This window comes from Choloepus didactylus, chromosome 15, assembly GCF_015220235.1.
Source record: "Choloepus didactylus isolate mChoDid1 chromosome 15, mChoDid1.pri, whole genome shotgun sequence".
In the NCBI taxonomy this organism is placed as follows: domain Eukaryota; kingdom Metazoa; phylum Chordata; class Mammalia; order Pilosa; family Megalonychidae; genus Choloepus; species Choloepus didactylus.
The window spans coordinates 43,317,460-43,330,149 of NC_051321.1; the positions used below are offsets into that span (position 1 = coordinate 43,317,460).

The 12,690-nt window shown below is 40.8% G+C and overlaps 1 protein-coding gene across 1 annotated transcript; it reads left to right on the forward strand.

The window, feature by feature from the left end:
- The first annotated feature begins 737 nt into the window (after positions 1–737).
- On the forward strand, positions 738–10,166 carry SLC35G1 (solute carrier family 35 member G1). The gene is made up of 3 exons (XM_037805333.1): positions 738–1,010; positions 5,044–5,224; positions 7,129–10,166. Exons 1-3 carry the CDS (start codon positions 824–826, stop codon positions 7,865–7,867), a joined length of 1,107 nt encoding a protein of 368 aa, XP_037661261.1. The 5' UTR covers positions 738–823; the 3' UTR covers positions 7,868–10,166.
- The last annotated feature ends 2,524 nt before the right edge of the window (positions 10,167–12,690 follow it).

Below are 12,690 nucleotides of genomic sequence, written 5' to 3' on the forward strand. Positions count from 1 at the left end.
ATAAAGAGGCTATTAGTATATCCTGGGGCCAAGTGACATATATCTTTAATTTAACTGGGTAAATTACATCAGATTATTTGAACTTTACATCTGACCAAATTAGGACAACTCAGTTAACAACAACGAAGAAAATCAAAACCAGTAATGAATTCCTACTGTTGCAAAGAACATATAAATGGGTTCTGTCCCAGTTTTATAGATATATTTTCCGAAGATTATATGCTTATCCTTTTTTTTTCAACCTCCTAAAGCCAGCAAAATTCTGCCTTTCTTCTAAGATGGGTGGCAAAAAGACAATAGAAGAAAAACCCTTGATCATTTAAAGATACAGTGCTTTGCAAAGTCTCCAAGGGTTCTGAATGCGGCGCCACACCTATAAATAAATGCACATTCTCCTCATTTCCTGATGGCCCGCTCCAAGAGAAGGTCACAGAAACCACCGACGCCGGGGCTGAGAACACAGCGTCCCTCAAACGATTCCAAACAGAAAGGGGTCCAGTGTGTCTTGGGAAGTATGGCTTCAAGCTGCTAGCCCGTTGGACTGACCGCAGCAGACACAGACGTCTTCCGGCCACCTGGGAGCACGGGAGCCTGACCAGGCAGTGGCACGTCTTCCTCTGAGCAAGAGCGGCACAGAACAGAGCCTGAGAGCGCAGCCAAGACAGAAGGCGCAATTCCCGAGCGGGGGGGGGGGGGGGGAAGGGGGGGGAGGGCCGCGCGCGCATGCGCACCGGCGCCGTCACCGGCCGGAAGAGTCGGGCAGCCGAGCAGTTGCTGCAAGCGCCCGGCGCCTTGGCGGCTGCGTGTGAGCGCCGGTCGCGAGATGCCACCCGTAGACGGTGCCGCGGCTGCCGAGTTGCAGGAGCCCGGGCCGCCGCCGCAGCCGCCGCCGGACGACGCGTCCCCGGGCGCTAGCGAGGAGCCTTTGGCCGCCGAGGTAGCGGGCGCGCCCGGCCCCGGCAGGTGTTGGTCCTGCCGTTCCTCGCCGGACGACTCGTGCACGGAGCCGGGTAAGTGCGGGGTGTGGACAGGTGCGTGGGTATGCCTTCCTGGATTCCCAGCGGGAATCGGCGGGTAGGGTCCCCGCCGCCGCGGACGGGAGCGCTGTGAGGACCGTGCGCCCCACCCCCACATCCCAGAGCTCGGGAAAACGCTCTCGCTGTCACCCGGGGGGCTACAAAACTGAAGCCCCCTGCACCCCTCACCGGCGCGAAGACGGGAGAAAGTTTCTGACTGTGTTTGGAACCCGTTTTGCATTCTAAGGCTGCACCTCTAATTAAAGTGTTGCAGGCGGGACAGTGGAGCCAGATTGCAGTTCGCTGTGCACTGCCCGTGGTTGGGGATGCGGGGTCAAGCGAGAGAGAACTTCTCGCAGCCGCGAGGAGGTCGGGAGGAAGCTGACCGTGACAAATGATCTCGATGGTTAAAGATGTTGTTCCCTGAAGAGAAAGTTGAAAAGCATCGAGTCTAGAAAAATATATGTCCAAGAGTCTTAGAATTTTGTAAAGGCAAATTGAATGGTACCACTGGTTCTTAACTTTTGGGGGGATCCAAAGACTTTTTAGCAACTGATTAAAATATTAGGTAGAAGCACAATGTTACATACAGACCCGTCCCCAAAGTGAGGCCCAGGAAGGTGAGGGCTTTTTGTTTTGCTTGGTTGGTTGGTGTTTTTTGTTTGTTTTGTTTTGTTTTGTTTTGTTTGCCCCCAGATCTGGCGTGAGGGGGAGACAAGGTCGCGGGTCCGAGTAGCACCAGGATTAGGATCCCAGCTTGCCAGAGACAAAGCCCAGTCCCCTTTCTACTGCCCACAAGCACTGCTTTAAGCACATTCTTCCATGAAGTCGACCACCCATGTGGAGCAGCTTCCTGGGACAGAAGTCTGTCCCTGGAAGAAGAGGAAATAGGCACATCCCTTTTAAGACAAAGTTGCATGGTCTGCACCACCACATCCTCTGTGTCGCCTCCCACAAGTCCTATATACCTTTCATCACACCCCACTTTCCCCTCCTCTCTGTGTGCAGTGTCCTCCAATTTAGAGGAGCAAGCCCTTGGAATATGATTTTTCTATTTCTTGCCCTAAATGCTAACAGAAATTATCAATTTATTAGCATGCGTGGTGCAGCCAGAGCAAGATTGACCCCAAGCTGGGCTGACCAGGTGTGCAGTCTTTAAAGAAGTTAGTTTCTCACCTTATTACCATAAAACTGAATATCATTCTGGTGGAATCTGAGTCAGTCCTTGCAAACTGTGAACCCATGAGAAAATCTGTACACTCAGGCACCACATGGCAAAACGACAAACCTACATAAGTGACTGCACTTAAGAATCTTGTGGAGTCTTTTAACTTCAAAGAAAGTTGCTAACAATAAGATTTAGTAATAGTGCTTCTAAGATGATCAGGTAATATTTGAAAAATAGGATTGCTATAGAAACACTTCAAACCACTGTACTGTGGTCATTGAACTTTGTAACAGTATCGTTTTAGCCTCTTGTTCTAACTGGTTATGTCAAATGTCAGCAGAGCTCATTTTCAAGTTAAGTTTGAAATTGCTACCCGTTTTTCTTACGTTTTTCTTGTGTTCTTGGATGACCTTAACAGGCAGCACATAGTTCTCCTAAGTCATTTATTTACTTTCTTTAGGGACAGACCATGGATTTTAGATTTAAGCAAGGGAAAGAAGTATGTCTTAGTCTTATGCCTCACATCCTCCTGGACCGAGTGAGCAGGGGTTACAGAAGTTCTGTTTCAATAGGTCTGGGCTGGGGCTTGAGAATTGAATTTTAAAAAGATATTTAGGTGATTGTAATTCCCAACCAGGGTTGCAAATCACCGATTTAAAGCAGAGGATAGAGAAGCCGAGAATCTTTTCAGTTTTCTTCCAACTCAAGATATTACACTGTGGCCACTTTTTAAATTCGAATATTTTAGAGTTGGCCAATTAGATATGCTTATCATGGTTTATGAACATAGACGCACATTACATAAGCGAATGCCATTTTGGACTATTCTACCCTCCTGCTCATCTCTTTTGACAGAGAGAATTGAAATTTACTTATTACTCAGTAAGAGACTGAGTTTTGTATGAGTAGAACCAGTCCTCACCCTTCTTAATAGAGAATCAAGTTCAGCTAGACCTTCTAACATCTCTCCTGTCTCAATCAGAAAGCAAGGACATTAAATGTTTAGAGGCAAGAAACTGTATGAGTGTATGTGTTTTAAGGGAAGAGATAATCAGAGCCAAGGGTGTAAAATTGACTTTTAAGAGTTAAATATTGTGTTAAGCTAAAATACTCCTGGAGAAAATTTAATGCGTTTAGATTGGAGAAGATCCTTGAAATACACACCAGGAAGCTGTTTTCTGTCCCTGATCATCTCATTATGTTCTGTCTGAGGGCGTAGGTGCTATGTATGGATTGGGTTTCTCTTAAAAAAAACTTTTATTTGGATCTAAATTCTGAATTTCAGAAGCTAAACTCAAGAGCTGACTGTGGCTAAGGCATGTATTTTTTGGTACTTGGAAGTCTTCTCAAGTTTCCTTCTCAGGGGCTCAGTTGGTCTGTGCCGTTTGTTTCTGCAGTATCTGAGCACAAGGGAACAGAACGGAACGTGGGGGTTTCTGGGCACCTCTAACATGGAGGCTGCTGGCTCCACATCAGTCTCTTGAGCTTGTGCACCTGGAGCAGGCGAGCAACGACATCTTTGACTACAAAGGTCAGGCTGTAGAATGCTCCTGGAAAGACTGCACATTGTCATTATTTGGTCCCTACTTGCAAAGTATTACTTGTGGGTGAAGGTATCTAGCTAGCATGTTGATGAAATGTATTCCAGGTGTTTGCATTTATGAGAGAAGGACATTTTTTTAAAACACATTGCACAATACTATTCTATAGCTCGCACACTGTAAATGCCTAGATTGGACTGATAGTCCTAGTTTTGCTACATATTGCCCTTATCCACACACCCTTCAACTCAGCTATGTCTTAAATGATGAGGGTTGGTTGTGCTTCCATCTTATTCTCTCCTTGTTTCTGTGTTAGTTTCAAAAAAGAAAAAGAAAAGAAGATATTCCTCACAGTGTGTGTGGCCCATTTTTTTCAGGGAGTTCTCTGCTTGCCCCGCTCCATTTTGCTCTCCTCTGAAGGACAGATTGAAAGCAGGTTCTGCTTCTCTTATGGCAAACTTAACACCTAGGAAGGTTAGTGGCTAAACAAAAGTTCAAAGCTCACAGACTGTCACTAATGCATTGAATACTTGATGTCTTGGAAAAGGTGGCCAAGAAATAGGTATTAAATGCTGGTACTGTGCTCAACATCAGAGGGGTAGAAGACCCTCCTGCCCTCAAGGAGTTTAAGGTCTAAACCATGAAAACCATGAAAGTTAAATAAAAATTTGATTAACAGTTCAAGATAAGAAAGTGGAGAGCCTTCCCAGATTATGCTGTTGTCAGTATTGTTAGACTGGGTCTTTACATCCAGTTCTCTCATATTCTTCCATTCAGCAAATATTTATTAAGAGTCTACTATGTGCCAAGTATGAACCAGATTGATGAGGTCCCAGCCCCAGAGATCCTTGGAGGTGGGTGGGTGGGGTGTCAGAGAATCAATCAGTGATCACATAACACAATTATGAACTGCTTTCCAGAATTTACATCAGTGAAATGGTATAAAATATTAGCATTTGGAAACATAGCTCACTTGCCATCTTGACAGGTGTTTCTTAAAGATGTATCTCACTATTTTGGCAAGCTTTCTTTTCCTCTCGATTTTTAAGTAAGGGATGATTCTTTGGTGAGCCAAAAGAAATCCATTTTATAGCACAAAACTGCCATTTTAAAAATGCAGGTTTAACTCGTTGCCTATGTCTATGGCTCTTCATAATTGATGGGGGAAAATGGTACAGGTTGGACAAGGAGTATGATTAGTAGGTAATATTTGTAGACTGTTAGCTATTAACACTGTTCCAGTTTTCTTAATTTCTAGGTGAAAATGATAAAACTTAAACTTGGAAGCAAGAACTAACCAGAATTTAATCTTTTTCAGAAGCCAAGACGAAAGCACTCTGTCCTGGACTTGGCTTGTTTTACACATTATTGTCTGCCTTCCTTCTCTCAGTGGGATCTTTATTTGTTAAAAAACTACAGGATATCCATGCTGTAGAAATTAGTGCATTTCGATGTATGTTTCAAATGGTATTCATTCTTCCTTGCTTAATATATAGAAAGTAAGTATTCCTTAACTGCAAAGGAGAAGATATTTTAATAAGTGTTGGTAAATCTTTTACTGGCTAACTTCTGTTTACCCTACAGTATCTGCTTTGTTCTTTGGTCCTTTCATTGATTTACTACTTCCTATAACCCTTGGCTCTGATTCGTAAAAAGTCACAAGGATCTACCCACAGAAGATTCTCTCACAAGCACAGACCACATGCCTAACAACTGGGGAGAAAGAGATTTAGTTAAGCATCCCCCCGTTTTGAAAACAAAGCTTTGCCTGTATGACTCCCCCCGTCTTTTACCACCCTCCCCACTTTCCTTTGAGATAACTAATATTTGGAAGAAAACAAGTAAATGAAAGGAAATAGTAAAGTGCGTTCCTAGGATCAGAAGCTTCTTTAAGTCTGGTCTCTTACCAGGGCAGACAGAGAGTTGCAGTAACAATATTTGGGTCTCCCTGGAAGGTGATGTGGGGAAGGGAAGAGGTTTCCTCGCACAAGGCTTTATAAAATACTTTCATATTCAGTTTCCTCATCGAAACTGCAGGGCATGATACTTTCAGCCCTCTCTATTTTACATGGTGGAAACAATGGTCAAATACAATTAATTATACGTAAAACTCTCCCTGGGTTAAAATCACGCCTCCTGTACACCATTATAACCTCCACACACCCATGTACTCTGAGAGGAGAGACTGGTGGCTGCCTGGCTCTTTCTCTCTTTGGGCAAAGATGCTTAAACCCAAAAGTAAAAGCTAGAGAGAAAATTGTAAATGCAAACACTCTTTTTCATTTACTTGCCACCAAAGTCTCCTTGTATCTCATAACACGGTGCAAATTTACTTACAACAGTTTCAATCCATATCCCAAAAATTTGGTGGAAAAGGTGAAAATCTGCTAAGATTAATACTGTCAGAAATCTCTGTGTAAGTATGGACAAGTCTCAGTATTTTAGGAAATGATGGTAATAATTCAGAAATATCTAAGGGTAGCGGTGGAACCTTGATGCTAACATAATCATCTTCCCTGCTTTAGAATGAAAGTATTGTCAGGGGCGGTGCATCAGAAGAATTTCATTAGATCTTTGGCCCTAACCTGTTTTGACTTGTTTTATGTTTCACTGTCATGTAAGACCCTTAGCCTGCCTCTCAAGTATGCGCCAAAGGGGACCACACTTTGACTTCTTAATTCCTGATACCCAAAGGTATCAGGCCTAGATGTTGCCCCGGTGATATCTTGCTTGGATATCACTGACATACACCTAGACCGGAATTTACACTGAGTGGATGTTTCAGAAATTTTTGATTGAAAAAACTTTGAGTACCACTAATTACACTTATCCAAATCTACATGTTCTTTTTCAGTGTGTTGGTTACTTTTTTTTTTTTTTTTCTCATTTGGGCAATGAAAATTTATCTCACATTTGATGGAAAAATATATTTTAGCATGCTTCAGCATTTATAGAGAAACTCATGAGCTTGGGAATGCTTACCAGTTTTTACATTTCATTGAAGAAAATTTGGGGAAAAAAATAAATGTAAAAAAGGAAAATCACTATGAGCCCACCTATTGGATAGAACCACTGTTAGCATTTCAGTGTTTTCCTTCATGTCTTTTTTTGCAAGCATATATAAAGTGGGGAAAATAATATCTATATTTATTGAATTATGATTATACTGTTTTTGTAGTTCTCTGTTGTACCATGTTTTGTTCTGCTGTGAACACTTTGATGTCATTAGCTATATTTAAAAAGATTTTTCAAAAGTGTATAATATTCTATTGTAGATATTATCAATTCATTATTCCCTTATTTTTTATGTTTAGGACTTTATAAATAATATTTAATTAAAAACTGGAGTTTTAAAACAAACACCAAGCTATTCTAATCTGCACTTCTTCATTTGAATTTACAGAACTGGGTTTATAGGCCCAAAAAGTCAACGAATCTTCCTCATCTTCAGAGGAGTCTTTGGTTCTACCGCCATGATCCTTTTATACTATGCTTTTCAGGAAACGTCCCTCGCTGATGCCACAGTTATCACGTTTAGCAGTCCAGTGTTTACATCTATATTTGCTTGGCTGTTTCTCAAGGAAAAATATAGCCCTTGGGATGCTCTATTCACCATATTCACAATCACTGGAGTGATCCTAATTGTGAGACCACCATTTTTGTTTGGTTCCAGCACATCAGAGACGAAAGAAAGCTATCCAAACCACCTCAAGGGAACGTTCGCGGCAATTGGACATGCCATATGTGCTGCACTCACTCTAGTTGTCCTGAGAAAAATGGGAAAATCTGTAGACTACTTTTTGACTGTTTGGTATTACGTAATAGTTGGCCTCATCGAAAGCACCATTGTCCTCTTTGTATTAGGAGAATGGAGTCTGCCTAACTGTGGGTTGGACAGGCTATTTCTCATATTAATCGGGCTGTTTGGTTTGGGGGGTCAAGTATTTCTCACAAAGGCACTTCAAATAGAAAAAGCAGGGCCAGTAGCAATAATGAAGACAATGGATGTAGTCTTTGCTTTTACTTTTCAGATACTTTTCTTTCATGACATACCAACTTGGTGGACAGTGGGGGGCGCTCTTTGCGTAGTCGCCAGTAGTACTGGAGCCGCCGTTCGTAAATGGTGCCAGAGTTCCAAATAAAGCATCAGTGCTGAAATTTGTTTTTTCAAGGACACCATTACCCAATTCAGACACACACACACACACACACACACACACACACACACACACACACACTCACTCACACTCACACTCTCACAGGCCTGGAAAATCTGTTTACTTCATTGATTATATTTAATAAATTTCATGATTAAAGTACCATTTTTGAATATGATATGTCTTTAAGTAATTTAGAATAGCCAGTTTGGTCTATTTTCTGTAGCTTCTGTTTTGGTTTTGGTTTGTTTTTTGATGGGGTGCCATTGGTGAGAGGAGAGCTCATTATTTGAAGTAAAAAGTGCAAAAATATTTTGTAACTTTAATATAAATATATGTAATATTTTTTTCAGTGTATTTTTGGTACTGATGGGATGTGGTGGGGAGAAAAATTTAGATGCTCTTTTAGCAGTGAGAGGCCCAGAAAGTTATTGATGATAATGCTGCTATAATTAGTATTATGTTGATAATGCATTTGCAAAATAATTCCATTTAGGAGGCCAAAGCTGAAATTTGGAATAGGGTCTACTTATAATGGTTTTAATAATACAAATACACTTGCCTATTTTCAAGACTTTTATAAGTGACTTCCATTCTTTTAGCCCATATTTGTGCCTTTTTACATTAATGCCAGAATTTTTATATGCAACCTTTAAAAAAAGGTCTTTAAATCGCCAAAGTTGACTAATGATTTTCTGTTTTAGTGGCCTTAGCAACTGTAGCTATCATTCTATAATTTTAATTGTCCTTTGTGTTTTTTGAAACTGCACTAAATTTTTGTTAAAATTCAAGTAAATACTCACAAGGGAAATACTGTCATGGCCATGTGTGCATTTCCATCATAAAGTGTGTTTTCCTCTCACTAGAAGTGTGATTTTCTATAAGTACTCTGACTTTATTGTGTGATGCCAAATAAAAATTTCTCAGGATTTTATTAGGTTGAAACATATGAAATTGCCCACATTTGACTATTCTTGACTTTCAAAATCTATAGTTTCATATGGTCCACCCTAATAGATACCTCTGTTACCCTTTGAACCAAATACTTAGAAGATTTCAGAATATATATTTTTAAAGTATGGAAATGGTATAAAACTTATTTTTATAGTCTTTTTCCTTTATGGAATTGTATGTAATAATGCTTCAGGTTATACATTAAATGTAAAGATGTGTGAATCCATGATTGTTTGACTTTACAGTTTCTTGAATTGAAAAAAAAAATCAGTTAAATTTTCAATATCAGTATGATGTTAAATGTCAGTAGTGCATAGTGACACTGACGTCATGAATTCAAACAATGCATTTTATATTTGGTACTTCATCAGACCAATGCTCTGAAGCTAAGGAGAGGAGAATTTTAATATCTAGAAAAGCTTTGGAAGTTCATCAGGAAGTGAGGGGTAAACACAATCATTTGTTACAATGAACCCTTTATTGAGGAGGCTATAATGACCCCCAGCTCTTACTGCGCCAGATGTAGCATTGATTATTATCTTGAACTTGCAGAGTTGCAAGATTATATGCTCTTCCCCACCTTCTCATCATAATTCTTCCAATATAAGGGGGAACCTGGCTTCTGAGATTTATGCTTTGGTGAGAAAGGCTCTTTTCTAGTAGTTCCAAGAGGGAATTTTTGGCTTGCTGATATCTGACAAGTCTAAATAAAGTCTGTTTAAGGGAGTCATCTCTGTCATTATAACTTTAGCCCAATTCACAATACTGAAGTTTAGACATGCAGAAGCATCATGTTACAGTTGTCTTGGATAATTATAGAATTAGAGCATTTTTGAGCCCAAAGGTATCCTAGAGATACCATCTTGTAGAAGCCCTGCTCCATGGAAGGGGATGCTAAGGAGAAAACTTGGCAAGATGAGTTTCTATAGCTTTTTCCCCTCCCTTAGTCCCATGATAAAGTATGGAAAGTAAACCACTACTTAAGCAACACTAGGTAAATTAACTCTCAGGGAACCCTCTCCCGATTTTCTACCTTGCACAATTAAAAAACCTCTGCAACCTTGAAAGTTAAATCCCTTTGGACCTATACACTACACACGTCTTATTTCAACAATGTGGTTTGAATACTTGAATATCACAATATATGACCAAGTTTGGAGAAAATGTTTCTTCTCCCAACTTTTACAGGTTGTGATTCTTAAACACTTTTATAATATCCAAGGTGTGTATACAAGGATATGTATTGTAACACTTTTGGGTGCGTGTATTTTGCAAAGATTGTAGTTTCTATATCCTGAAAAGGTAAATGTTTTCATAAATTGTTTTATTTTATAAGTACTAATAAATTAGTATGAAAGAAATGCTGTGTTTTGTTTTTTTACGATTATGGCAAATATCTGATTTAATTTATTTCCCTTTTCATTCATGTGCTTCACACTTCATTTTATATTGGAGGTTGATCTCTGGCCATTCAGCTGTGATGTAATCTCAAGTTTCAAATTATTTATCTGTCCCTCTAAAACTGTCACATATAAACTAAAATCTCTAAAACAGAGGCAGTTATCTTCTGTTCCAGAGAGCCTGTGGTTCTTCAAGATCCCCAGAGCTGGGAGTGGCTTTGAACTCTATACTTTTTGTTCCCATAGCTAATCTGTTCCTACATTCTCAAGTGTCTTTCTTCTTTTTATCTTGTGAATTCACTCTTTCCTCACCATTCTCTTTCAGTCCAAGACTTATCACCTCACCCCTGAATTACCACAACAGACTCCTTATTCCACCTTGATCTTTGTCCCAATGCCTGACCAAACTTCCCAAAGCACTGCTTTCATTGTTATTCTGGTTCTTCTTAATCCACAATGATAACCTTATTACACAACAATCACATCCAAATTCTTCATTATTCTGGCCTTATTCCCACTCCTCCAATCTGATTTGCCAAGATATTCTTTCTCTCTGTTGCCAAGATATTCCTTCCTCTCTTGTTTCCTCTACTTTCAGTGCCTTCTCTGCTAATGCCTGTTTGCCTCTGTTGATTTAGCTTGTTTTTTTGTTTCTTCCATTGTATCTCCAGCTTTTCCCACACACACTAAGTCACCTTGGAAGTTAAAGCACTGGACTAGGAATCTGGAGATCAGAGTATGGTTTTGTCACTTTCCAGCTGGGCAAGTCACTTCTGTGTCTGTGTTCTTCATTTGTTAAACAGAATAGTATCACTGGCCCAATTATCTTACAAATAACTGTGATTAATACTGTAGACTTGAGCCTTGACTCTCCTCTCCAAAAATGACACCTATCCTGGGGTTTTTACCCCTGAGCAGACTCACCAGGAATTGTAGGAGTGTGTCTTCCAGAATGCAAACCTCATTTGGCTCCTTCCTGTGAATGCAGAACTCTGTTCATGGACATCTTATTTCCTGGCTGATCTGTCCCTCTAGGACTGCCAAAGTTCACCAGGCCTTTTATCTTACACATAGTTTTTGCAATCCTTCCAGTTACTGGCTTCAGCTCTGGTCCTCTGTGGGTATTGCACTCAGCTTTCAGTGGGGAAATGACACCAATTCTGTGTTTCCCGTGCTTCATTCCCTACATCTAGCATTGGTCTTCTAGCCTCTTACCTGTTTACCCAATAAGCTTTAGTCTTTTAGCAAAATTATTACTCTAGTGGAAAAAGAGCCAGATGATCCTTAATAACACCCTAGCCTCTGATCTAGATGTGTTTGGAGCCCATGGTCAGTTCTGGGCATTAGAATTTGATTACTAGGTTGTAGGCTGAGCATGTGAAGACCAGATGTCACCCCAAGCACACTGTCATATGGCCCCTTGGTACTATATATCAAATGTAATACAGTCACCATGTTCATCTAGAATTCTACAAGATGTTCTATCAGGGACTTAATGATCTACCAAGGAACACCCATTCCAAGTTTTAACCTATTTGAACATTGAGTTTGGAGCTGGACTTTAGAAAAGCAATTCACAGAGAGCCCATGAACTGTGACATGGCCCATCATCTCCAATAAATTGGGGGTGGGAATGGAGGTGAGGCTTTACTGCAGGAGACTTAGGAGCAGACATGTATGGGATGGTTCCAATGAGTTCAGGAAGTGGCTTACCAGGAGAAGGAGCCTGCGTTTTTCTACTAACCTGTCATGACTCTGGAAAAAGTCCAAGATTAATACCAGTAAGCCTAATCCTCAAGCAGAGGAAGTAACCAAGATTCATGATTAGTTGCCAGTCTGGGAACAGGAAGGCATAGATCCACATCACAGCAGAGGTAGGCATGGGCAGCAGCAGATGAGCTCAGGTCAACAACAGCATCAAAGCACCATGCCAAGGTCAGGAACACCACGGTACAGCAGAAGTAGACCAGAAGCCCAGGAACAAAGGGGTGCATTGCCAACTAAGAGGCCAGTGCCTAAGGACATTAAATACCTGGCCATTCTTACAGGTGTTTTCAGTGTATTTGACTCTCATGAAGGCTGATCTCTTATGTGCTAAAACATACCAGAGAGAAACTAAGAATATAACTATGTTGGGGTTTTATATGATTATAGCAGGTGTTACCATGTTAATATTAGGATTGAATTCAAAGCAGAAAGCTCTAACTCAGAAGAGAATTTTTAAAAAATAGTAAACATAACAAACATGGCAACTAACTGACCTCCCAACTGGGATAATTCTCCTTGGAATCCAGACACAGTGCTGTGAGGAAACCTGGGCCATGCAGAGAGGTCCACATGGAGAGGAGCTGAGGTCCCAGCCCTTGGCCCTATCTTGCCAGTCATGGGAATGTGCATGTTGGAAGAGATCCTCCATCTCTCCAGTGGGATGCCCCAGCTGATGTGTGGAGCAGA

Excerpts from the sequence above, each read along its gene's own strand:
- SLC35G1 (XM_037805333.1), top strand. The coding sequence starts at position 824 with ATGCCACCCGTAGACGGTGCCGCGGCTGCCGAGTTGCAGGAGCCCGGG. Across the intron at positions 1,011-5,043 it reads CGACTCGTGCACGGAGCCGG|AAGCCAAGACGAAAGCACTC; the intron begins GTAAGTGCGGGG and ends AATCTTTTTCAG. Across the intron at positions 5,225-7,128 it reads CCTTGCTTAATATATAGAAA|AACTGGGTTTATAGGCCCAA; the intron begins GTAAGTATTCCT and ends TTGAATTTACAG.